This window comes from Electrophorus electricus, chromosome 13 (genome assembly GCF_013358815.1).
Source record: "Electrophorus electricus isolate fEleEle1 chromosome 13, fEleEle1.pri, whole genome shotgun sequence".
NCBI lineage: Eukaryota > Metazoa > Chordata > Actinopteri > Gymnotiformes > Gymnotidae > Electrophorus > Electrophorus electricus.
The window spans coordinates 4,973,701-5,000,570 of record NC_049547.1 but is presented as its reverse complement, the minus strand read 5'-3'; the positions used below and the strand labels follow the sequence as shown (position 1 = coordinate 5,000,570).

The window sequence follows — 26,870 nt, the reverse complement described above, 5'->3', positions numbered from 1 at the left end:
ATATATATATATATCTAGATATATAGATAGCTATAGATATATATATATATATATATCTAGATATATATATAGATAGAGCTATCGATATAGATATCTATAGATCGATATAGATAGAGAGAGAGAGAGAGAGATATCTTTATATCTCTATCTATCTAGCTATATAGGTTTCTTTTACAGCCTCCAGTAGTCAACCAATAATTGAGTTAAACAAGTTTTGCACAATGCATTCCTGGTTTGAAGCAGTTTTAACTGTAAGTTGTTCTGGCTCACGATTATTAGTGGCTCATTGGTAGTATCAAGTCTAACTTTTTTTTTTTGTTCGTTTGTTTTGTTTTAAAACGTGACATTTCACGGTTGGCTTTACTCCCTTACAGCCTAACTCTCTCTTCCTAAGGTACACAGCCATATGTGAATTCACGTTGATATATTTATGTTGCCAAATTATGTTGAGTGAAATTATCTACCATAAGGTAACTGCAGGAAAACCTTTACATTTTCCAGAAAGTTAATCAGTTTGACTAATGTCATTCCTAAATCCCCAGTCAGCTAGTTATAAGTTAACCATTCAAATATAAAATTAAGCTGCAGACTTAAGAATTAGTTAAAGAAGATAGCTTGTCCTTCTTTTATTGCAAGTTAACATTAACAAGCATGATTGAGGCACCCTCCGGAGAATGTCCAACAGCCGAACAAAGAAGCCACATTTTTATACATTGGTCAGAATTATGTATTCACCCCACCATTTTACATACTAGGGTTTGCATTCACCACCATTGCATCAGTCAACATATGCAAACTGACATTCAACACCCACACCAGTTGTAACCCGTTACCACCATATTCCAAGAGAAGACTTCTATTAACCTTGTCCTAAAGATGGTACAGAAAAATAATCCTGAGGCTGGTGGAGAGGTTGTATATCTTACCTTGAGGTCCACCAGTGCCTACTTAGGATCCTTTACTGGAAACCTGCAGAGGCCTCTGCCCTGTACGCAAATCATTCTAAAAGGACAAAGACTCTCTATACTCCTTTGTTTTACTTTATTAATATATCTAATGCAATTTTAAGCCTCTTTTGCCTGTTAACACTCATTACTTCTCCAACATGCCACTTTCTTCTATTGTTGTACTGTTTCTGTACTTAATTTTACCAGCCTATTCCTTACACTTATACCACTGCAGCTGTGAGCAAAGAAGTGTGCACCATCCTCCACTCATTGATTATGTGCCAGAGTTGAACGAAAACATTGCTGCAAATTGTCCGTTGGCAAGAAAACACCATGAATGTCGACTTAGAACTGTGCATAACAAAATGTGACGTCTGAAATCTGCTGCAAGCTTTTCCCACGGTGTCTCACTGGGAACAGCAGGACGTAGGCTTCAGCTTCAGCGTGGACTGTCTTTCGCAGTCCTGTACTGTATCTGGTAATGGGATGCCACTGGTCTCTGGGAGAAACAAGCACAGCGCTGCACCCAGCAAGGGTCCACTGCTGTAACAGATCATGGCTCCCACAGAGATCCCGCCCTTGGGGGCCACCACTGCATTGACAATGCAGCCCATCCGATAAGATAGGCTAACCAGGCCAACACACTTCTGCCTGCCAGAAAGAGGTTTTTAGTCGGGGACATAGGTTTAGCTGGGAAGAGGAGCCAAAACTGTTAGTGTTAACTCAGTGGTTAAGGTACTTGACTAGTAATCAGAAGGTTACTAGTTCAAACTAGCACCATCAGGTTTCCACTGAGAACTGAACAAGGCCCTAACCCTCAATTGCTCAAGTTGTGTTCAGTCATAACTGAGTTGCTTTGGATAAAACAGTACAATATATACAACCACATGCTGGTTATTAAATGTATTGTATAGCTAAATGTATAAGATGCATAACTTGCCCAGACGAATACTATATTTGCAAAAGTAGCTTTGGAAGCACATCTTATATGGTTTAAGGCTAATCAGACAAAAATATCTTCAGTGTGCAATCTGAGATTAGGCTTAATCTCTGTTGTATCAAACTAATTAAATTTGAGTTCTTTATGGGCAATTTAGCATTTACCTTATGACAGTAGGGAAAAGCTCGATGCCATATAGCAGAGAAACACAGGTGGTGGCCTGCACACATAGCTTCCCCATCAGAGCAAGAGCCATCACCAGCGCAGGAATTTCTAGGAACAGGCCATAAGGAATAGTAAATTACTGCTCTAAAAACATTCTAAGCAGCGCTAAACTATTCAAATGCAGTTTCCCCACAAGCTCGATATATATGCAGCTTAAAATGAACAGAAGGAACACATCCACAGAAGACATCTCTCACGGCAGAACTTGGAGACGAGGAGAGATAGCAGGCAGCCGGTGCCGCTGAGCAGCAGAGTGGCCATGCAGAAGGACCTGCGGCCCCAACGGGCCAGCAGAAGTGGCAGCAGGAGTGAGGGGGACTCCGACAGGCCTGAGAAGAACTGCGCCAAGTAGACATCCACCCCAAAGCTGCCCACACCGAAGCAGATCCCATAGTAGGTGAGGGCGGATGCTAATCTGAGGACAAAGAAGACATTAACAGGTTAATGCAGAAACACTTGTAAATGGTACACCAAATTCTTGTTAATTAGGCAGCCATATATTAGAGACAATGCAATGAGAGACAGACAACAGACATGCCCAGAAAAGTGGTCTTTTTGGACCACCTGTAGAGGAGGGATGCAGTTCTTTATATTCTTTTGTGCGCATGTTTTTATATAATTATGCACAGGGTGAGATTTTGCATATCCTGTGTCAAACCATTAAGGTTTCATATAAGGCCAAGTCCACTCACCTCACTCATAGTAACCTCCAAGAACACACTAACTCGCAAGCTCTTCACAGGAGTCGTCAGGTAGGCAACTCCCTTTGTGTTTCGCTGTATTAAGCCCACACCACCACCAGAAGGCTCAAATTAAGCTCTGACATTCCAGACCCACCCCCTTCCAAGTTCACTTTTAAACCACAGACTTATCGAACCTCAATCACTCCCTAAACCGCAAAGTCCATACTGGCCTCCCCAGCAACTAAGGCCAAACACAGCCCCACTGGCATAATAAACGTGTACTCAGTGCCACCATTTCCATATGGATTTTAACCAACCACATCTATATTTATTAAGCTATACCTTGCTAACCTAAACCCAATTAATAGCTACTCCAGATCAGTTGTATAAGATTCCCCTACACCAAGATTAAGGTCATACTAATGTTGGAGGTCTACCTCCAACATTTGTTTGTTTCAAGATAGGCTTTAAATAAAGTAGGAAATATTTGGTCAATGTAAAGAGTTAGGATATTAACCCAAAAGACATGAGACATCTTACAGGGATGTAATATCTGCAAAACTGGTTAACCAAGGTTTTGTACCATGCAAAAAAAATTATGTATTTTTGCACACTGAATTGTTTTCATAATCTCAGTTTCTGGTTCCCGTATACTTGCATATCAGTATGGAAAATGATACCAAGGAAAGTGGAGTTCCTCTCTTAACTATTAACTATTGCTGGACACTGAGGATGGATGTTCCTGAGGCAAAGTTTAGAGAAAAATCATACATCTGTACTTTTTACAGATAAAATTACACATATTCAAAGTGTAATTCATAAATAAGGCTGATAAGTAATAGAGAGCTATACTTATTGCAAAATTTAAACCATGCCTGACAAATTCTAAACGTAAACAGTATAATTTTATAATTGGTTCAGTAACGGTTAACTCCCAAAGTAGTCCCAAAGCATTAAAGGCAGAATGTAAAACGTAACCATTAGCCAAATGTATTGCTTAGCCAAGAATTAAAACCACCAAGTAATAGCATTACAAGTGTAGCTGCAAATAAAGGATACAATGAACTCTCCTCTTTCATACCCTTTGAGCAGCTAAACATTAACAGGAGCAAGTAAACCACAGGGTTAAAGTTAAGAAATCTGATGGAAAAAGCGAATAAACTCAAATGAGAGATACATTCTTACTGCTGATCAGACCCATATGAACTATGAATCAAACCACTACAGTGTCAGACACTCTGATCACAACTATAATCGCCCTATTGTCCACGTTGCTGTAAAAAGAACAAACATGACTGGAAAATACATTCATTTAATTGAATTTGCTAATTTGAAGTTATGACCTTAGGAATGCACCCCAGCCGTGCTTGAACAGAAATTCCCTGTGTTCCCAAGGACGTGTGACCATTATTAGCCCCACAGTTCAAAAAGGGCCTGGATGTCTGATGATTCTCAGGGATCCTAAACAGTCTTTCAGGGTGCAGAATGAGAGTCAAGTTCAATTAAAGTTCATTCGCACAACAGCCACACTGCCCACTCTCACTTCTGCAGGCTTACTTGTGAGTATTATTTATGGTGTTTATATCTATATCTCTACATTTTCAACAGAATTAATCTCGACATGCATTTCACTTAAAAGCTTTACACTCAACATCAGCACCCTACAGGTTATTCATGCAAACCCATCATATAGAAGGGCTAATTAATGCATCGCTGCAACAAATCTAGTACCTGTAGCATGGGACACTTAGTGGATAAGTTATCTTCATGCTATTCTGGACAAGTTATCAGCCCTGAAACTTGAGCTTTGCAACAAATCATGCAAGACATTCTTCAGGGCAAAGGTCATCTCCCACAAAGAACAACAAGTTCCCAGATCTGTCTTACAAAATGAATAACCTGTATAATCATGTATGAATTATATATTAATGTGGCTTTGGTAACTCGGTTACTTAAATCAGTATCTTAATGTTAAAAAGCTTTGTGAAATATTTCTGTGTTTTGTATAAAAACTTACCCACCCAATAAAACTCATGATGAAAAGGCGCATAATTATTGTGGCTGATTTAAAGTGGATGAATCCAGAAACTTTTTCAGTATCCGTCTCCAGTGCGTTAGCCTTCTGGCACTCATTTCCCACGGTGTCCAAAAGCTATCAGTGAGTTTTGATACAAGACAAAATGTCTCAGGATTAGTGGCTGTTTTTTCCTATTAAAATCAAACTGTAGTGTCATGCTGGATGCGTTGAAATCTATATTAGCTGCAAGAACCATATAGTTTATTCTTACCAAATCAAGATAACGTCTGTCCTCAGGACTCCTATTGCGGTAGCGCTCTAAAATACACATCTTATTTAGAAGGAGCCATTTTGGAGATTCTGGAATCGAACTGTTCATGAGGAAATTCAGGTGCACACCATACGAATTAAAGGACCAAGTGTGTATTTTGGGTATACGTATTAATAAAAAGATAGATACTAACAAATAGAGAGGTACACAGAGAATCTGTGGAATGGCCAGCGCCAGGTGGAACTGCAGCCATCCTCGCGTAAGGTAGGCGACAGCAGCCACGACCATCATGCCCACGCTGAAGACGAAGGAGAAAAAGGTGGGCGGCCAGATGCGATACTTCGGTAAACTCCATTCCACCCCTGTAAAGGCAGATTACGTGAAAATAGTCTGCGTCTTCTCCATTGGTAATAACCTCGTTTTGCAAGATAAATGTGGTGGAATTGTTTTGGTTTTTTTAAATGCATCATGGTCACTTAGTGCGTTCTTTGTCGATTAGTTCGGAATTCGGTTTCAAAGGCATTCGCGTGGTACCAACCCAAACTGTAAGTACAGATGTGAATGGCACAGCAGGTTATCCCAGTGATGCAGCGGGCGGTAAAGACGCGTATGGCAGAAAGGCGGTCAGCAGCGCGGTTATGGAATGCACCGCGCAACAACAAACCAGGAGGGATTTCTTCCCGTACCTGTTCATGAGAGAATACGCTGTTAATTAAAATCGTAAACAGTACACTTGCAGTAAGTAAGTCATATACTGAATTACAGACTTGTCGGACAAAGTTCCTCCGAAAATGGATCCAATGAGCAAACCCGTCATATATGTTGCTTGCCCGTGCGCAAAAGAGTTCTCCCCTGTACACAGCGATTCCTACAACGGGAATCGGTACTTCAGGAATCACTTTCTGAATAAAATTCGTAGGCAGTTTAGTTTGTTTATGGAAGACAAAACACCTACAAACTTACTTCTCTACACTAAAACGCTGGGTGTACTCCGCCTCACTTCGGGCTACTTACGTTTAGGTGGTTGCTTACATTGTTCAACCACACCGTCGTGACAAGGTATTCCTGTGAAATGTTAAATTCACGCGTATAGTTAAAAGACTCCGCGTTTTCCGTGTGATCATTGCAAGAATTCCTTTCAATGAATACGTCCAAGAAAAACAGAAAAGCCGTAAAGAAAATGGCCAAGCTTAGCCTCAAGTACACGTCCCTTTGAAGAGAACCCATAAACAAGACTTATTGCATTAGCCTTTAACCTACAAATAGAGAAAGAGTTGCACCTCGGTCCCTGGCGTTGAAAAACGACGCTAAATTAAGATGTAACGTCATCTTTGTAACCTCGGCCCATAGGGCCATCATTCTAGGGGTTGTGTCAATGAAGCTTTGGCAGTCCAGCCTTCCCTGCGAAGGAAGAGCTTGCAAAGGCAGAATTAAAAAGCAATAATCATTATTATAAATGAACCTATACAAAGTTACAAAAAGAAAATTATGGTTGCACAAGTAGGTGTTGAAGACTGCAACACCTCACGTTTGATACTGCAGCAGTGCACGTGCCAGTAGTTTTTGATCTCCATGCTCTCACGAGGGCTCATAATCTCAACGCATAAAAATCAATGTGCTTGGAAGTCTCTCTCTTTGAAGGCTTTTAAGAGAACACGGTATACAACAGTAACACTCATGGAGGTCCGTTATCCTAACATGCCTATACACACACCTGTGAAGTGACCCCACGTGTTCTTTCTTTGATTGTAATAGTATTAGAGAATCCGATACTTTTCAAGGTCATAAATGTTCTATGCGATTTGCGCGGTGCGAGATTACTAAAGCCGGGTTCACACTGTGCGACCCAGTTTTGCTATCGTAGGCCAAATCGAGCATCTCCTACGACTATCTTTGGCTACGAGTTAAGATCGGTGGACAGTGTACGTAGAACGCACAATGTAACACTGCGACAAGAAAGAAAATTTAGATCAAAAATCGGGGTGTGCTCGCTCCTGCGAGGCTCATCTGAATGCCACTAACTGAAGACGTTATTGCGTGACATCGAGCTCACGAAACAGAAACAAATATAACGTGTTGAACGCAGCCTGAAATTGCTTATCCATAATGCTAGAAAATCTTTATCGTTAAAAACAAACGATATCGCAGAGTTGGACATATAATTCTACCAAGCTTGCACTTTAATTATAGCGAAACGTGTCATGATGTTGCGATCCCCAACATGTGTCGCTCATCCGAACTGTAGCAATACTCCGTTATTACTGCCAACGGGGTATTTCTGAACAACATTTACACAGGCTGTTAACTACATGTTTATCCAGGGCGCCTATAATTCTCACCGTTGCTAACAATATTCAGGGTGAATGGAATACCCATTTGGCATCATTACTGACACCAGTTGGTGTATTAACCTATATCCTTAACGATGCCATTTTATCGTACTCTAGTGTAGCCTGCTCCTTTTAGGCCTTCTATAGCCTTCTGTAGAGGACTGCACACGGGTCATTTGTAAGCTGCAATACTCTTTGACAATTAGAAAGTCATAAATGAACACAGACATACACAAAGACATACTCTGGTTAACAAAATGGACACAGAAAAAAATTAACTACATAATTAACTACAATGATCTCTAAAAATAGCCTGTTTCTCACAAATACCCCTGTTCTCTCATCAAACATTCTTTGATGACATAAGCACTGAGGATCCCACTAGTCTGGCGCTAAGGGGCCCATCTGTGCATCTCTTTTACAAAGCTTTGATTCTTAAGGGATAGTGGAACTGGAAAAGCCATATACAGGCCTCTCAGGGGCTATGGACACGTGGTAGTTTTCACACTCATCCGTGCTGGGCTGACTAAAATGGGCTTTTCTGCTATGGTTTTAGTGTTGGGAAGGAGGTACTGATGTTGCAGTCTACATGTCTCTTGTTGTTATCCAGACATTTCTTATGTAAACGTACTTTGAAAAATGCAAGCCCATAATTTTTTGAAAAGCCTTTCATTAGTCTGCATATCTATGTGCTGCAGGACTGAAATGCCTATAGATATTTTGTTTAAACAGTTCAATGTTCACCAAGAGCAAAACTGTAACACTTGGCACGGTACCTTAAGGCTCAGTCAGGATAGTGTCCTGCAGACACTGTGCCTACACTAGTGTTTCTCCTGCCAAGGTTCCCAACCAATGAATCAATTAGCTAATCAATTAATTCTATTAAACAAACTGAAGCAGAGAAGTAGCTCTGCTGTGTGATGTGTGGAAGGGTGTCAGTGACATAACACCAATCCAGCTGAGGGCAGCCACGAATGTGTGTGTGAGCTAAAACATTTGTAAAGCAGCTTGGACAATGGCCCAGTTCCTGATTATTTATCCTCTCTACAGCCTCTGCTTCCCCCCCTTCACACCCCTGATCATCAGCTGACACCATTCCCAGAGCGTGTCCCTCCCACCTTTTGCATCATTTACACCAATGGACAGCAATCACTTCTACCCACACCCAGCAAAGACTAATTATCTCCTTCACCTCTCCACAGACTTCCTGCCAGACACTGAGCCCAGATCGCTGAAGATTTGCGCTGAGCAACTGGGTGGAGTCCTGCAGTGCATATTCGACCTGAGCTGCAGAGTGGAAAAAGTCCCACTTATCTGGAAAATGTGTCATCTCAGTCTCAAAGAAAGGGCAACTGAGTCAGAAAAATATTTAGCTTAACTGAATAATTTTTGGGTCATACACCGGAATGTGCCCATTATGTCGCATTCATGAATAATAGACTACCTGACTGGTAGATCACAGTTTGGGAGGCTGCAGGGCTGTGTATTACTCATGGCTATGTGAAGCACAGGAGCACCTCACTTCTGAATATCTGGGGGTACACTTGGATGATAGATTGTAATGTACTCACATATGCTGTGTTCAAAGAGAGCCAGAGTTACCTCCATTTTCTGAGGAAACCAAGGTTCTTTGATGTACATGTCTCTGCTGTGGGCATTCTACTAGTTAGTTCCCAGTGCTCCTTTTTAAGTGGTTGTGTGTCTGGGCATCATCTTTCCAACTAGCGCTGCAAAAAGCCTTAACAATCTGATCAGTCTGACGTGGTCATAGGAGTCAATCTGGACTCTCAAAAGGGTGTTTCAGATCGAAGGATGCTGAACTCCTATCCATCATGGATGCGTCACACTTCCTCCACACTACTGTGGGGAAACAGAGGAGCTCCCTCAGCAACAAACTGAAACAGATGCACTGTGCCAAGGATCATCTTAGACATTCCTACACATGGACATTAGACTATAAGGAGTCATCTTACAGCTGGGACAGCACAGCCCTCCTGCTTGTGGACTGAGTAGCAAGAACTGAGTAGCACTGCTCTGGATTCTTCATTCTATATGCACTATAGTACCATCTGGGGTTTTTATGTAAGTGCTTTAAACAACATACTAGGTGTAACACTCATAAATGAGGCTGTTACTGCTGCTACTGTTGTTATTAACTACCACACACCACTTTATCTTCCTTACAAAGACATTTAACTCAACTCAGGTACCTTGGAACGTATATTGAATGTATTTGTTGTTATTATTATTATTATGATTATGTAATATTGTATATAGCTTTATATATTTTAAAAGTTTTATCATCTTAAGCAGTCACTGTTTAATTTATTGTTTTTTCTTGAGTGGGATTATACAAGTGTTTGTAATTTGTTGATCATGATTCCAGAAGGTTTTTTTTAAGAATTATTTAAAATGTAATATACTTTACAAATCTATAAAATTTTTGTGTAGCGTTAGAAATCAGTTCTGTACAAGACAAATGTCAAAAGAAACTGACTTTTTTTTTATTGTGAAGATAGTCATATTGTCAACACAGGCTTCAACCCGATGTCTTCTGCTCCTTATTCCCAAACTACTGCAGGTACAGTAACGTAGCCCTATGTATTGGATCATATAAGCTAAACAAGGCTAAGCAGTACCTTCAGAGAAACAACAGATACAAAAATGTATAAAGTTTCACAGAGAATCAGTACAAGGGAGATATATATATATATATATATATATATATATATATATATATATATATATATATATATATATATATATATATATGCGCACTTTTTTACAGAAGAGATGAAGAGAAACAACCTGAATATGCATTGACTATGATGTTTGTCTTTTAACACCAGATTCTTTTTTACATTGGTAAAATAATAGCGATATAGCAGAGATATTATACATTCTAGTGATATATCAGGGATCAACATATCATACTTTGCTATCTTTGGTAAAAAAAAAAAAAACATTAAACATTTGCTGAGCATCTGCCTATTCATTTTAATATATTGTGACATTTTAAATTTATGTTGGTCAGAGATGAAACAATAATTAATCTAAATGACAGAGAAGGTTGTTGGACACAGTACAACAAAAATTAGAATTAGAAGGATAGTGCAAATCTACATGATTGAAATCTCTAAATGTTGACTAAAAATCTCCAGTTATTCCATCACATCTTCACATACATTCCTCAGCAACTTCACTATTACATTTCAGTTATGTGCCCATTTGAACATATATTATCCATTCTTGACCACACAATTTCCTGTTTGATCCCCGCTTTTCAAGCATACAGTTTGTGCATGCTTGGAGGTGTTGGAGGATTGTGTGAAGCCATTGTTAGTAAGTGCTTAGTTGAGCCTGGATGTTTCCATGAACAGAGAGGCAGGAAAACCTTGGCACAATCCAGCCACACTGAAAAACCGTCTTCCATTCCTCCTAAAACTTATCAGTAAAGGAAACCTACATTAGTCCTGCATTTTCTAACCTGTCAAAGGAGAAAGAACAATTTTTTTATACGTTGGCAAAGCTCTCACTTGAAAAATTAAAGACTTCCTAGGGAGAAGAACAAAAATAGTGGTAAAATCCACCTCCCCCTTCCGGTGTCTTTCCTGGGCCAGTACAAGCTTGTGTACTGACCAACATCACGGTGCTCAAGGGTTTCTGGAGCTGAGATGATGGTTGTATGACCTTTTCTTCTTTGATTGTTACTGGGTGGAAAAATCTCCATGTTGTGAACACTTCTGATCTAAGTGCTGCCCTGTGCACACATTGTGAAACCAGAGGCCAGAGACAGGGAGAAGGGAACCTCCACAGTGAGGCAGCCATCTGCCGACTCTGATAGTTCCCCTTCCCTCTCACAGATCACAGTCATGGGTCCACTTGGGATGCGACTTCGGCTGTTATACCGACTGCTGGCAGCAGAGGGCGGTGTACTGGAGCGGCCATACTTGGAGGGTGTCAGGCTGGGAGAGAGGCGGGGCAAGGCACCCTCGGTGCGTGCCCACTCCTCACACGCCCTCCGGCTACGGCCCGGTGAGGCGCAGGGGGCGTCGGGGGGCGTGGCCTCCACGTCAGCCCTGTGGAGGCGGGGATCGGTACGCTTGAGCATGTCAGTGGCAGACATGCGAGAGCCGGGTTCAGCCCGACTGCCCTTTTTCAGGAGCAGGGCTTTGAAACTGTCGTTGCTGGTGGAAGAACGACGCACACCCCGCTGGGCAGAGCCACTCTGACGGGACATGCCAGGCAGGCCAGGGCAGGGGCCAGTGGGGGTGACGGGTGGTGAGGGGAGCATGCCTCGGGGGCGCTCTTCCTCAGCGTCACTGCGGCCCAGGACTTTCCTCTTGGACCTGTGGACAATGAGGAAGATTTGTATTTATTGTGATTACAAAAAATAACCAGTCACATGGTGCTTTATGATTTGAAATTGAGAGAATGTTTGAAATAAATTCAAAATAATGGAATAAATTAGTTTCCTTTTAAAATAGCTTTAAAATTCAGTGGACATAACATAAAGGTCATACTTCAAGGTAGAATGACAAAGAGGCAATAAACGAAAATATATTCATAAGTTTTAAGATCTTATTGTACATTTTTCGTTTTTCCCTCTAAATACAGTGCTGTTTGGCAGTAACTATACATCTATCCCACAGCCTGCCTTGCACATGTATTTTAATGCCTACTTTTGCAGGGCATTAAACTTTGATTTATACATGTTAACAGTGACAAGCAGCTAAGAAAACATCTGCATGCCCCATGGCTGTGGCTTAAGAGCTGCTGAAAGCTCCTTTACTACCACTCTATGAATTGCACATAATAAAGCCCGTTTTAAGGTCTGCATATATTTACCTAGGGACCACATAAAATCAAATCTCAAGCGATATGAATCTACATCACGAGCGCAGTAACAAATAACTCTGGTTACCAGTGAGTGCAAAGAGGGAGAAACAACACAGCATATTTAATCAGTTCAGGAAACTACTACATTCTTAACAGGTGTAAAACCCAGGCTTCACGACACTACAGGGGAGCGCAACAAGTCAGTGACCATGGTGGTCCACTTCACACCTGCAATTGAATGTTCATGTTGTCTTCACAGACTGCTCCAGAGGGATATGCAAGTTCAGACAATGAATCAATACTCATATAAGTAGAAGGCTGGTAGCAGCTGTGAGCACAAGACTGGTATTTCAATGATACCAAGAGGAGTCTTATTTAAGTGGTAGCAGTGTTTTTCTATTTTTTTTTTCCTGGCAATTACAGATAATTCACAATTACAGATCTATACATTTTAAAAGACATAAGTTACATAACAAAAACTGAAATTCTACAACAGTGGAATAAGCATAACCAGCTAAGAACAATTCTGAGACATGTTTTGTGCTGATATACCTGTAAGTCAGTCTTGCCACTAGAACTGGTCATCTGTGCAAATCATTTTAGGTACTTAGCCTACTTTTAGGTACTTTACAACACTATGTCTCAACAGAAATCAGAGGTTACAGCTGATGGTCAACACATAATGGAATGACAAAGAATAAGCTAAAGAACTGTAATAGTATTCATAATAGCACAAATTATTACTGAAAATATATAACTATATATTTTAAAGATTTCATGCATCTAATGATAACAGGATGTTAACTATATAAATTGTTAAAATATAGTTAAAAGCAATACTAATGCTCACATTTAAAATCAATGGCTTACATAACTAAATGGATAAGATTAAAAAATGTTATCTACATCAGAACTCAGAATACCTGTGAATGGCTGCAAAGAGGTCCTCCGTAGTACGCAGGCGAGTAGGGGTCATCATCTCGTCGACAGCTTCTCCGTTCAGGCTGGAAGTTGGAGAGGAGCTATCTGTGCCGGAGTCAAACACAGCACCTAGGACATGCACCAACAGATCACATAAGTCCTGGTAACTACCTGGTAACTATGCTTTTTAACTTAAAGCCAGTAGTCTCACACCAAATCTGCCAACAACTCTAACTGGAATGCCCCACCACGTACAATTCCAGCGCCTTTAATTATTCACACCCGCTTAAACCGCTGTCGCCGGCTTGCTGTATCTGCACGTTGCCGAACTGCGCGGTAGCTGCGAATATTACACTTTAAGCCTGTACCCATTAACCTCCACTGTTCCTCCCACTTCCATCCTTCCCACTCACAGAGCCAGAAAGTGTTACTGATAACATGTAAGATCAAACGAATTACGAGGGAAATAGTCATTCCTGCAGCAGGATGACACATGAAAAGCCAACAGAAACTGCGGGGGAAGTGGTGTAGAGGGATCCTCTGTGTCATCACCCACTGCAGGGAGATGGGTTGGAGAGATACAGCAAACCATGTTATTTACTATCTACAACCTATCTGGCCAGAACCATGGTGAGAGTGGCTTATAAACAGAAGGTTTATCACCTTGTAAAGCATTGTAGCAAATGGAAGGAAAATATCTAGTTTGTGATCATCTGTGCCACCACAAAAGGGGCCATTTAGAAGATTGTAGTTTTTTTTGTAGTGAAAGAGGCTTGCACTTTCTTCATTTTTGCACGAGTGTATCCATAGCAGTGTCTCTTAATAACATCATAGAGGAGGAAATAATGTATGTTCTTGGCATAGGATAATTGACATTTTATTTTCACTCTTGACACACCACACAATATCTTTGCTTTCAATGGGCCCAATGAGTGAAAATAAAATGTCAATTATCCTATGCCAAGAACATACATTATTTGCTCCTCTATAATGTTATTAAGAGACACAGTTGTGGATACGCCTGTGTTGGAATGTCATATCACATGCATTCAAACACATGAGAATATCATAACTCACCATTTTCCTCATCTTTGAAGATAATTGATCCTGAGGTGCTGCTTGACCCATCATCTGAAATGCTTTTGTCATCACTTAGCCCAAGGTCATTATCACTTAATCCAAGGTCCTGCTCACTGAGGACCAGGGCAGGGAGCTGAGGATCATTCAGACTGTCTGAGGAAAACGTTGTGCTGAGAGAGAGGCTGCAGGGGCCCACTGGAGTAGAATTTCCAGAATCACTCTCTATTTGCACTTGTAATGGAATCTCCTGCATGTTAATGCTATCTGTGTCAGAAGTACTATTTAGTGCCTCTAGTTTTGAAGACACCTCTGGGCCAGTAACCTCAAGAGGCTCAAGATCATTCAGGCTGAAAACAGGCTGATACAGGATGGGTGGTATAATCAGAGAAAGACCGGACCTCTTAGGTGATATAGGAGGCTTCTGCTCTTTGTGAATGCTTTGAAGTTTAACTGGGGAAGTGGTGGATTGTAGAGGATTGTAGAAAGAAAGAGGTGTACTTGAAGGTTTTGAATTGATAGAAAGTGCTAGAATATTCTCATCAGACTGCGTATTCCTAACTGGTTCACTTGAAGCAGAGGGTTGCATGTTAGGTGTTCCCAACAACTCCTCCACAGGAAATGTTGATGTTCTCTCTAGTGGACTGACAAAATCTAGAGTGATTATGTTTTCTAGAACCTCTGTTTCAGCAGGTTTGTCTAAACTCCTTCTGGATTCTTGCCTCTGGTGTTTATCCACACGAGCACACTCAGTTGTAATAATATCTGAGAACATGCTTTCCAACTTTGTGAGTTTTATTGGTCGGAGCTGTACCATCTGAAGAGCTTGGGCTGTGATTTGTGGTCTCTGACGTTTCTCTGCTTCCACACTTTCCACAGATATCATAGGATTTGCTGTTTTTACAGGGGTAACTGCTTGAACATTTGTCCCAGCTAAGGGTGGTGTGGGAGGTGAGGCAGGAGCACACGGCACTGGAAGAGCAAGTGAAGGAGTTGGTGAGGGTCGTACAAGACTTATTGTATTTCCACTCATCAACAGAGAATCTGAGACGTCTGAAAGAGGAGAGCGCAGGCCAGGAAAAGTATTGGATGTTTTACATTTCTCTGGTGTTGGTGGCAAAAGTGAGGTTGCACTTTTCTTATTCCCTAGTGTGGAAGATATAGCCAGAAGAGGTGGTGGTGGTGGTGGGGTTATGGATGCCTTTGATGCTGTGACAGAGCTGGACACAGGTGTAATTGAAATCGACTCAAATAATCCATGCAAAGTTGTAGGTAGGGGTGGAGGTGTGGGAAGGTTCCTGATTGAATCTGAAGTGTTTGAGCACAGGGATGTAGAGGAAGAGGAGGACCGCAGGGAGGACTTCCTCTCAGGGACTTTTGGTTTTGGCTTTCCTGCTGGAGATTTGGCTCTCAGAAGAGATGTTACTGGTGTACCTCCAGTTGGTGTAATTGACTGGCTTGAATAACCACTTGATGGTGAAGCCACTTGTGGTACCTTGTCTGGCGATATAGCCATCTTTGACTTTACGCTGGTACTACTACAATCAGCTAATGGAAATCCGTTATTTTGAGATGCACTGGCGAATCCTCCTGCACCTTCTCCAACATTTACTGACCTTACAGCTGGGGAGGGTGGACCTTGCTCAGATCGTGAGCGTGGGAAGTCCATGCAAAAGTCCCATGATTCTGCAAATTCTGAGCGCTGGCTATCACCATCGCTGTGTGTGGGTGTGACTGGACACACAGCAGCTGGTGCTGACAGTCCACTGCTTGCTGTGCTGACCGTGCTCTGGCTCCTGGGACGCACAACCCATGGATCCTCAAATCCACTGCAGGGCAGTATGCCAGAGAGTGTTACACTGTGGCTTTCCAGAGACTCCTGGAGGCTGGAGATCAGCTGCTCATTAAGGGCCGTCTCGCTGTGCTGGGGATTTTGATGGGGTTTGCGCCGCAAAGAGTCAGTCCTTTTCGGAGGGAGCGGGGGCTTTTTAGCTTTCCGCAAGGAAATGCTGCGTGTCAGAGACCGGTTGCTGTGTAGACTTGCGTGGTCACACTGGCTGTGGTGCTCCCTGCATTCATACAAATCGCGTTTCGATGTACCTGACTTATTGATATAACCATGGCTAATGGACTTAAGACCTGAGTCCTGATGCATGGAAGTATAGTACCCCTCTGTGTCAACCGAATACAGCGAGCTGGAATCTGTCTTGCTGGGTGAACACTCCAGGCTGTTGTAGACCTGACCGACAGGCGAGGAGCAATTGGAGACACGTGGGCCCTTTGGAGGAGACTCATATGTCCACTGGTCAGAGGTCAGGGTGCTGCAGCTCTGAGTGCTGCTCTCTGACACACCACTGGGACTGTTGCAGTTTCTTCCATCAAGCGTGCTACACTGGGACTCAGTCTCTGTGTGGGTGGCTATATGGAGGGAGGCCGGGGACTGGCAGCGAGAGGAGGCAGCAGAGGTACCAGCGGTGCTGAATGAGTGGTCAGAGGGACAAGATGACACAGGCTTTAACAAGATCTCTTCTGTGCCAAAGCTTTGTGCTAAGTGGCTTGAACTAAAGTCACTGGAGTTCAGTAGATTATTACTGGGACAGAATGAGGTCGGACTGTTATTGTGACCGGCAACCATGTAGTCTCGTGTTATAGTGTGCTGTCCGTTCTGAAAACGCTGGAATTCGGGAGATTTGGAACCGAGAGACGTATTTGTTCTGGAATGGGATAACATGTGCTGTGTTGCTGGGCTGACATGCTGCAAGTTAAGCAGGTAAGGTAACGAGCTTGTGGAGCCATTGATCATCTTGTAGGGGGAACTGCTGTGCTTGGGCTCGTGCTGCTGAGCGTTGATTGAAGTTCCTTGTCGAGGCAGACTGTGAAAGCCCCGCTCACTGCCGTTATGCTGTGTGGAATGAAGAGCACCACTGCGGTCACTCATGTTGGAGATGCTGCTTGAGGTGGAGGGGGAGACACTGGCAATTTGAACAGCAATGCCATGACCCCGCTGGGCCCGAATCCTGCGCATTGAGGGCTGCACAATCCGCACTTCGTCTGTCTGACAGCCAGAGTCACGCGTGTCTGAGTGTTTCAGGGTAGAGTTGGTACTGCCCACTTGGCCAAGGGTGGAGTACTGGCTGGGCATGTACATGGACTGAATTCTGAGCTCAGTTTGTCCTTTAGTGGCTGCAAAACAGTTAAAAAGGTAATGAAAATGAATTAGACTTATTTTAATGCAAGTTATGTAGCTGAAGAAAACACTGAAATACATACAACACAGACTGACTAATATTATGTTAGTGAAATTATGAATATGATATTAAGAAGAAGAAAGGAACAAAAGAGTAATTTTTAATAACTACTTGAGAAAATAAAGTTACATTTTATATATTGTCATGAGAACAAGATGCCTACTGCATGACCGGAGCCTGCTGCATGAGCATCTACAATAAAGACAGGATTAAATCCAGCAACGCCTATAGCCATACCTATTTCCCTCTGAATGTTGTCAGGAACTCCTGTAATTGTCTTCCTTCGTTTTACCTTCTTTGATCTCCGTATAAGTGTATCAGTGTTAATTAAGGTACGGCGGAAACTTGCTTGCCGGTCAAAGCTCTCACCTGTTATAAGAAAATGTTTTTTTAGAACACGTATCTCTCGATTGTCAAAACGGTGTCTGAGTTCTTTGAACATCCCAAACTGTTTCAATATCATAATACAGCCTTATTAAAATAATAAAAAGCTATATCCTAAGAAAAATCTTTTTTTTTGTAGTCACAAGCTACTTTGCTACAAATACGAAAGTTTTACATACATTAACTGGCCTCGTTATTAAGAACACCTACACATGCATTTTATAATGGTACAGTTACAGACTGTTGACCATCTACTGAAAGGCGGAATGCGTTATCCACCCACTATGTCATTTTTCACTAAGATCACTACTTAGGGACATTATATGGATGTGGACCATTCTTAACACAGCACTTACAGTCACATAATAGTGGCAAGATGTCAGTGTTAAACCTGGTAAAAGCTTATCAGTCACACCAGTGTTGCTGGGGTTTTTTCCTGCCAGTGTCACTGCTAAATTGGAAGTGCCCCCCTAAATCCAACTACAATAGTCCTGTGGTCAGAAACAGACTGAAGAAGGGTAGAGGATTCCAAGAACAAACTGTGCAAAGCAGTACATGGGCCACACTCTCTGACTGGGAACTTACAATGTATTTCAAACACATCATTTCTAATAAAGACTGGTGCACGTAAAACACAAAAAGCTCCTTCGCGGAGTCGTCTCCAGATGAGTGTGCTGCCGTCCACGGTCCAGTACCTGTGATGTTGATGGGAACTACACGGCTCGCCACAGCCTGGGCACGCTGCCTCATCCTCTCTTCTGGTGTGGGCAAGGGCAGACTCTTGCTCCAGACTCTCTCTGTGTTCTCGTCCCACGCGGCATTCAGCAGAGCGGTCTGTGGAGTCACGGGGTATAGCAGCGTGCTGTCTGTCACTGATGACTCTGAGGACTGAACACAACACAGGCACTCAGACGTCAAGAGGATGACGCTCGGTTGACGACGCCTGAATCCACGTATGGCCAAGCGAATTGCGTTGTACTTGGTCATTACTCCAGACTGTTCAGCTGAGGCTGAGAGGCTAAAAAGAGGGAGAAATGAACTCCAAACTCCTCTTGAATGACTCAATGCACTACACTGTAACTGAAATATTTCTGAGAACAAAATGTACCAAAGGCCTGTAAATTATGCATGTTAATTTGAGATTAGTGTTACAGGGTTTGTTTACCTCCATAAACTCCTCCCCAGTACTTGTTTTACTGTAACTACACAGATCAAACAAACCTACATCTCACATTAATATACTACTTTTTTGTAAAATGTCCTACCAAAAGCTCATTATCTTTCTACTATTACACATATAAAACATGTTTTATAAATGCACGCACTGGTATTGCGGCATGATCAAGTAACTGAAAGGACTTATAAATGCAAGGTACAACTACATCGATGCAAAGTGCTGTTTCAGGCAAATGTTACAGTTAGAAAATATTGTATTATTTCTAGATGATAGCGGGAAAGCACAAGCACTGGAGAGGCTTCTGCGTGGAGCAGCTAGAATGGTTTGTAGGGATGAGGAGCGACCCCCTCTCATAGTGGCGCACAGTGCTAACACAGCCTACCACAGCAGCAGCACAAGCAGCTGTACCTTTTCTCTCCAAGGTTTTGAACAACAGCAGAGAGAGAAAGCTTTTAAAAAATGGTCCAGTACTCTAGACCACTTGTTGAGAGAAAAACAAACAATTGTCTTAGATATAAACCAATATGGATGGATATATACAGACATGAAATAGTCCTACTTTGTGGAAAGTAGCCGATAGCATACTAAAGCAAATTTAGATAGCCTTTACAAATATGGCAAGTGTTCTAGAAATGTCCACTAGAGGGCGGTGCAAAACAATATACTACACTGGATTCACGTTTTAAAGAACGGTAGAAGGACAGTGTTGATCTATTCCAAGATATGCAAATGACTGCAGTTCTTGTATCTATAAGCAGACTGAATGCCAAAGGTATTGGATACAGTCTGGAGAGTTACAAACTAGAAGGTTTTCAAAACAGGGACTGTCTAACATTGCAATCCATTACTGAATTCCATTAATAATATAGAATAGATTTGATTAGATTGAGTTTAGGTCCACATTTGCTGTTCTTAATTTTGTTATGGCTGGATTCACCTTTGGACAGTCACAAAAGCTATTGGCTGAGCTATGACACCAGTGTTGCCATATATGGAATATAGTGTGACTACAAGTGTTCTTGGGAAGTCTACCTTCTTCTTATCTTTCTCATCTTGGTCCTGGCAGCCATTGGAGGGGATGGGCAAGGAGAATGTCGGGCCTTGAGAGTAGTACTGGGAGCTGCGGAAGCCATCTTTCCTCAGTTTGTCACATTCTGAGGGAAGGCAAACACAACCGCCCAACATAAAGAGTTTGTCAGATTTATGATGTTGGGGACTTAAGCACTTCTCAACTTCAGTGCCATGAAACTACAGCAGTGTTCTTGCAGAACTTGTCTTGAGACTGACCTTCAATCAAATAATTTCACATAGTATAACAGAAACATGACAGCTCTTCTTTAAAGACGGAAACAACCATATCCCATACTAAAAAAAAACAAAACAAAAAAACTAACATACACAAGGAGATCTCAGTTTGACCTGAATATTTCATGAATTCTGGGTTATGGTCGATGCAGTAGGGGGGTACATCACCATTTATTTCAACTGGCGTTCTCTCTTTTCCAATGAAACCCTGCTTCCCCACGCCCACTCTCACGACTTCCATCTTTTCATAATGTTTTGCAGAGGCTGAGGTAATTACCTCATCCTACAGGTTAATAATCTTTCATTATGCGCAGTTCAAAAGGACATAATTCAGTTACGACCTAATACAATCTCTGCCATGTAGGGCACTGCAGAGAAGGACCAGTGTTTCTTTTGAGGTCCACTGACTATATAAAGCGTCTCTGCTTTACACCGACCCAGTAAAGAAAAATAACCACCTACGCCATCAGATTGCGTGCAGCTGTGAACAGTGATTTTTGATAAGCCAATAGTGCACAGGGCTGGTTTTAAACAGCATTTTGGTGGCAACCAAAGGCAGAGTTCTCCAGATTTGCTGCCTCAGCAAGGCTGAAGGTGACATATAAAGAAAGCTGGAGCCACATGGCCTACATTCTGAACACACAGCACCACACACTCCAGACACAGTCTCTATGGAGATGAGCCAGAAATGATCAGGACCATGGAAATGCAACACAGAAACAGGCAGTGGCCACTTATGGTAACAGGCTTCTGCTGAGGAACCTCCTCCTCTGCTCCCTTATCTCACCAGTACTTTTCATCAAATAAGTTAAATCACTTTTGCACGACAAATCACTTGCTGTTCTTGTGTTAAGATTGAACACACAGTTCCGCAAGGCCAAGAGGAATGGGCTCACCTCATATGCTATGACATCAACCATGGAGCTATACAGCTGTAGTTACACACATGCCATGTGGTGTACCAACACGGCTCAAGTAGCTGAGCTGTATCCAGCAATTCAAACTGAAGTCATTTACCTCATATTTACCACACAGTGTCTCCTTCTATTAGCATGTTCAAGTTTTAGTCATATTTAAGGAGATAATAACAAGACATGGCAATTGTGAATGCAGTGTTTCTTACTGTGGGAGACAGGGTGGGGGTACATGTGACAGCCTCCTGTTAATCCCAAAGCAGAAGGGCCCTAATGAGTGGCCTCATTAGGACCCTACTATATCACACACACACTCACAGGGAGTGCACAACACACACACACACACACACACACACACACACACACACACACACACACACAAACACTCATGGTCATGCCCTCATGTTCCTTTCTTTGGTGTGGTGAACCTTCCCAACACAACCAATGGTTCCACTTTCAGCCGCTGTGTTTAGTTCCTTTCATCTCTTTATATTTCTGCTCGTGTTCGGCCAGATATGACATGCTATTGTATTAAAAGAGCTCTTTAAGTTTAAGATTAGGGAACCCTTTGAAAGAAGCAGAACCCTTTCTAATGACATTTTACTTTCAATGAAAAGGTTCTACCTGACATAAGTGGGCTTTCTGTCGAAGAGAGGCACACAGACCTGGCCCTCAAAACCATATTTGTCTGTATTTTTTAAATCACTAATCGTAATTACCTGTCATTACACTGGAACTGTGTCATTGCATCTGACACTTGGATAAAAGAGGTTTACAATGTCCATGGTTCTTGGCCTCTGACATGGTTCTTGGCCTTTGAATGAAATGTTCTATATGAAATAGTTATTTTAATGAATTATATATTATAAGAAATTGAATGTAAATCCTATTGTAAGCATTTAATTCATATTCATTACACCATAGCAAAAACTTTCAACATTCAACATCGTTGCTAAGTACAAGGTGATCTTTCTAATAAGTATTCACTAGTCTGCAACAGAGATGCCAGATTTAGCAGAAAATAAAGGTGGACCACCTGCTCCATCTGCTGGGCTCACACACACACACACACACACACACACACACACACACACACACACACACACACACACACACACACACACACACACACACACACCTTTTACCAGTTATTCAGGCAAAACAGATTTGAAAAAACACGTGAGGCGCTAAGAGTATCTGGTCTGCAATGAAGCAGCAGGACCTTTGAGCTGTGGCCTTAGAACAAAGAAAGGTCAAACAACAAATGAAATCTCACACTGGGTACGGGGTAGGCTATAGTGCACTCTATTAGACAGGGAGGTTTTTTGTTGCTGTTGTTGTTGGGCTTTTGTTGGGAAGTGGTGTGATCTACTCATTAACTTGTTTTTGAAAAGATCAGTAAATCTCTCCATGAAGAATAGTGGTATTATCTGTCCATGTACTAACTGCATACTAAAAGAGTCAATGTGAAACATGGCTATTTGATGTACACTGTATTACAAAGAGATGCAGAATGGTAGTTAATGTCAACCACTTGCAAATGTGGTCTGAAGAAATATAATGGTATAAATATAGATTCCATAGAAAGTAACAAAGTGTTCCCAAAAGGAAAGAATCTTATTTTTATGTTGCTTTCCCATATTTTACCTGACTTAGTGCTCTGTTTGTCTATTACACACTTTTTAACATTTCTAAAAATATTCCTAGAGTTCTACGTCATGCCAGTTTTGCCCAAATGTTGTGCTCTCTTCCTCCTTCATCTTCCTCTGTCTCTCACCTCGGAGGACGGTTTTCAGGTTGACCTTGGCCTGGTGGTGCAGTTCCTCCACACAGGGTGGTCTGCTCCCTGGCAGGAAGATGTTCTCCTGCTGACGCCACGGAGCTGTGTAATGTACTGACCACTTGCTCTCCTCATCCACGCTGGACACAGCTGCCGGCGACAGAAAGAGAGAGAAAAAAAGAGAAATGTGCAGGTGGGTGACTCTGGGTGAAGCTCAAAGGTCGAGGGTGAAGGTTATAGAATAATCACCAGGGCTACACTAACTTGAACAGTGTTTAGAGTTCAGACAGCTGAATCCAAGTTACCTAACTTAGAACTGCTCACTTCTAATTTTATTGTCCTCTTTATTAATCGATTAATTAATTAATTAATTAATTAATTAATTGATTGATTGATTGATTAATTAATTTTTGTTTTATTTGATTTTTTTTCATTAAACATTAAAAGCCAGTTCTAGTTTCAAAAGGAATCTCTACAAATCCATATGGAATATGAACCTTTAAATTATTGGCATCCAGCACAAATGCATTTTGCCTATTCTCAGCAAAATTCTGAACCCAGACCCATGTCTGCTGGGGAATGAAGAGTGTGAGTGTGCTGGCTGCACTGGCGTGTGCCGGAGATGAGGTGGGGGTGCAGCAGCGAGGTAACATGCGTCTCCAAGGCTGCGTCGGTCCACAGCCCCAACAACGCAAGTGGGGCTCCATGTACGGTACTGGCACTGAAGAGCTAGAGAGCCCGAACACCACCGCGGCTCTCACGTGCCTGTAAAAGCTGCCGTGGCAACCTACATTACGCGATCAACCTATGTGCCGAGAACCCTGCTCCAGGCTTAATGGAGCCAATCACATCATCATGCTGTATGGGCACGTTGATTATTGATTCATAATAACATAGGCTGTAAGAGGTCAGACGCATGCAGCTGGTGGAAATAATAAGTGCCGAACGGGTTACAGATATTCGTTTTAGTTCAAAGCGTGTGATAATATAATACTATACATTTTACAGGTTTTTGGACAAATATGTTATTCTTGTCTTTGTAGTCATTGTGCCCTTTACACACCATTTACAAACCTATAGACACTGATTTTTCAAGTTTCAGACATTCAGACATTTGTTATCACTGTTCAAGGTGACAACATCTGGACTAAGCATTCATTCCTAAAACACCCAGCTTCAACAAAATCCCTTGTCAGTTTCATGAATTATCGTTCATTTAACATTCCTTATTAACAAATCCCTAAATGAAGTCAGATAGATACATTACAGAGAAAATCGTATTAGCTTGTGATCACAAAATAACTGATGACCAAACAGAAACTGCTCTCAGTGAGGGTCAGTGCACAACTCTAATTAAAATGCATCAGCATCAGCAGAGACTGGAAAGAGCTGAACGAGAACTTAACACCACCTCAAACAGACGATCCAAAAAAGAGAAACTGCATGAGAAAGCGCATTTAAGAATCATATCTGCCACACATTCCACTAATTGAGTAACCACAAGGCATCCCAAGTAGTGGCTTCGAGCTTCACTACACCAGCCTTCATTCTCCATCGGGCAGGCTACGCTTTTCCTAGCCGGACGCACGGAGACCGCTGTGACCATGCCGTTACCATGCCGTTACCATGCCGTTTCCCAGGCCTTGATCCACTCGGGTGCCTACCTGACCTTGAGCCGACGCAGCGATGGGGTAAACCTGATGGCAAAGCAGGGAGAGGAGCTTACCCTTCTTCTTGAAGTACTTAATGACAGATTTGAGAGTAGCACTGATGAACACCATCGTGGCGGCTCTGAGCCGGGACCAGGGTGCTGGTCTCCTCTGGGAGGATACGCTTATGATTGAGCTAGTCCAGCATTACAGTGTTTGTGTGTATGCGTGTGTGTGTGTGGGGCGTGGGGTGCAGATGAGAGAGCGAGTGTGCTGAGGCGGAGCGGCACGCCGTCTCTGCCCACACTACACACACACTCTTCTCATTTTACGCTGACTGGCAGAGCTACATTTAACTGCCCCTCCCCTCTCTCTCTCTCTCTCTCTCTCTCTCTCTCTCTCTCTCTCTCTCACACACACACACACACACACACACAACACTCCCCAAGGATGTATACCTGCTGCCTCTTTCACATACTCCCTCCCACCATACTCGCTCTGTGTGCTTCCCTCCTTCTCCTCGGGTCTGCAAAAGGTATGCTGAGACGTGAGCAAACGGGAGCCAGTGTTATCGTCCTCTCTCCCGGTGCAAACCCACCCTCCATCTTCCCTTCCTCCTACTTCTGTCCTCTAGGAAGTTCAAACGAGAAGAAAAATGTGGAATTAAAAAAAATAATAATCCCAGACCTTGGCAAAGATTTAAATTAGGGAATCGCCCCATCCTACTGATGTGTAGCATTGAAGTACTGCAGTGTCCCGTCACCGTAGTAACAAGAAACAATGCTTTCTCTCCCTCTCTCTCTGACTCGGGGTCTCCCCATCTCTTCTAAATGAGGCATGAATGAAGCCGTCAGCATATTCACACGTGAGGCTGTAGATAACTGAGACCAGTGATTTGCACAGCAATTCCATTCACCACATACAATCTTGCTTGATCCTATGGACTTAAGATGACAGTGTTCTCTTAAGACTCAGTGTAGAAACATCTGAATGGACCATTTCTGGGGCCATTAACGACATTAATTAGAGCCGATTTTAACTGCAGTCTTTTTTTTCTTTACATTTTACATTCAAAATTTACATATACATTCAAATTCATTCTAATTTTAGGCTAGCACAGATCCATAGCATTTCCTCTCTTTGTATTAAGGCTGTCAAGGTCATGTCACCCCATTAATGCAACCCATTACTTCTTGCATAATTGGCGATTTAATAAAGTATATGAATCTACAATAGGTTAGAAAACACTGACCACCTATTCTAATTATACTTATTCTAAGTGCTCTGAGTAGCATCCAAAACTAGCTATAGCAACCTGACTTCGCAAAGTAGCTGTAGAAATTCCAAGCTAAGAAGTTGTTTGATTTCTTAATAAATGCATAACAAAAGGTATGATCACCAAATCTTTCCATAGTTTAGGCAAATTCCAATCAGTTGAATTATGGTAATCTAGAGGACACCTTCAGCTGCCTTAAGGCCTCAGCTTCTGCTTGGTTGATGTTATTGTGTTGCCTGCTTTGGTGACCAAAAGCAGACATGTCTGCAGGGCCCCCTCTGTTTCTCAGCTAGCACATTCAATAAAGAATAAAACACTGCCAGACGTGGACAAACCAGCCCGTTGCTACTCAGACTACCACCCCTGAGGAACCACCGTGACAATGAGGAGGTGAGCAACACAGCTGGGGTTGCCTTCAATAGGCATCACAGCACCTGATCGCTGATCTGGGGTGAGGTTTTGTTTTTGTCTACTAAGACCTATCACCTCTGTTGTAAAAGGAAACTGCTCTAGGAACAGCTCGGAGTTATCTCTGATATGCCCGATGACTTACACGTTGGGGTAACTCTGCTCCATTTGTTTGAAAGACTCGGGTCCTGACAAATCTCTTAGTGTGAAAAGGTGAAAATGTATAATGTCAAATGTAAAGGAGTCCACTTAACTGACTTGAATGATTTACAGAACTTATTCCCATAGGAAAGACCTAGCAGAGCACAGTTGGGAGTTCAATACCACATTAGCGTTGGCATGCTAACACTGAATAGTTGCTTAATGAGTCTGGGGTTTATGGAACAAAACCATTGTGTGTACTGGGTTTCTCGACTATTTTGTGTGCCTCTGTAAATCTGCCAGATGAGCGAAGAAAATACCATGAAAAGAGTGAAGGA

General features: G+C 42.2%; 2 protein-coding genes across 6 annotated transcripts in view; both read right to left on the bottom strand.

Annotated features, from left to right (window-relative positions):
- Positions 1 to 601: 601 nt before the first annotated feature.
- On the bottom strand, positions 602 to 6,432 carry LOC113579139 (solute carrier family 22 member 13). The gene is given in 10 exon segments (XM_027012876.2): positions 602 to 1,598; positions 2,052 to 2,160; positions 2,310 to 2,527; positions 4,817 to 4,947; positions 5,084 to 5,183; positions 5,277 to 5,445; positions 5,622 to 5,687; positions 5,690 to 5,769; positions 5,851 to 5,951; positions 6,098 to 6,432. Coding segments are annotated over 10 exon segments (1,431 nt in total). The 5' UTR covers positions 6,311 to 6,432; the 3' UTR covers positions 602 to 1,354.
- Positions 6,433 to 10,789: 4,357 nt separating this feature from the next.
- The window catches only part of nhsl1a (NHS-like 1a), a 43,772-nt gene continuing 27,691 nt past the window's right edge, over positions 10,790 to 26,870 (bottom strand). For 4 of the 5 annotated variants that reach the window (XM_027012881.2, XM_027012884.2, XM_027012883.2 and 1 more), the window contains exons 2-8: positions 23,056 to 23,208; positions 20,092 to 20,213; positions 18,578 to 18,770; positions 17,736 to 17,867; positions 14,251 to 17,433; positions 13,176 to 13,302; positions 10,790 to 11,762 (exon numbers count right to left, since the gene is read on the bottom strand). In XM_027012881.2, the coding sequence (XP_026868682.2) occupies positions 11,162 to 11,762; positions 13,176 to 13,302; positions 14,251 to 17,433; positions 17,736 to 17,867; positions 18,578 to 18,770; positions 20,092 to 20,213; positions 23,056 to 23,208 (4,511 nt within the window). In that variant the 3' untranslated portion in view covers positions 10,790 to 11,161. Of the gene's footprint in view, positions 11,763 to 13,175; positions 13,303 to 14,250; positions 17,434 to 17,735; positions 17,868 to 18,577; positions 18,771 to 20,091; positions 20,214 to 23,055; positions 23,209 to 24,784; positions 24,985 to 26,870 lie in introns of those variants that run through there. The other variant, XM_027012882.2, reaches the window with a different exon arrangement.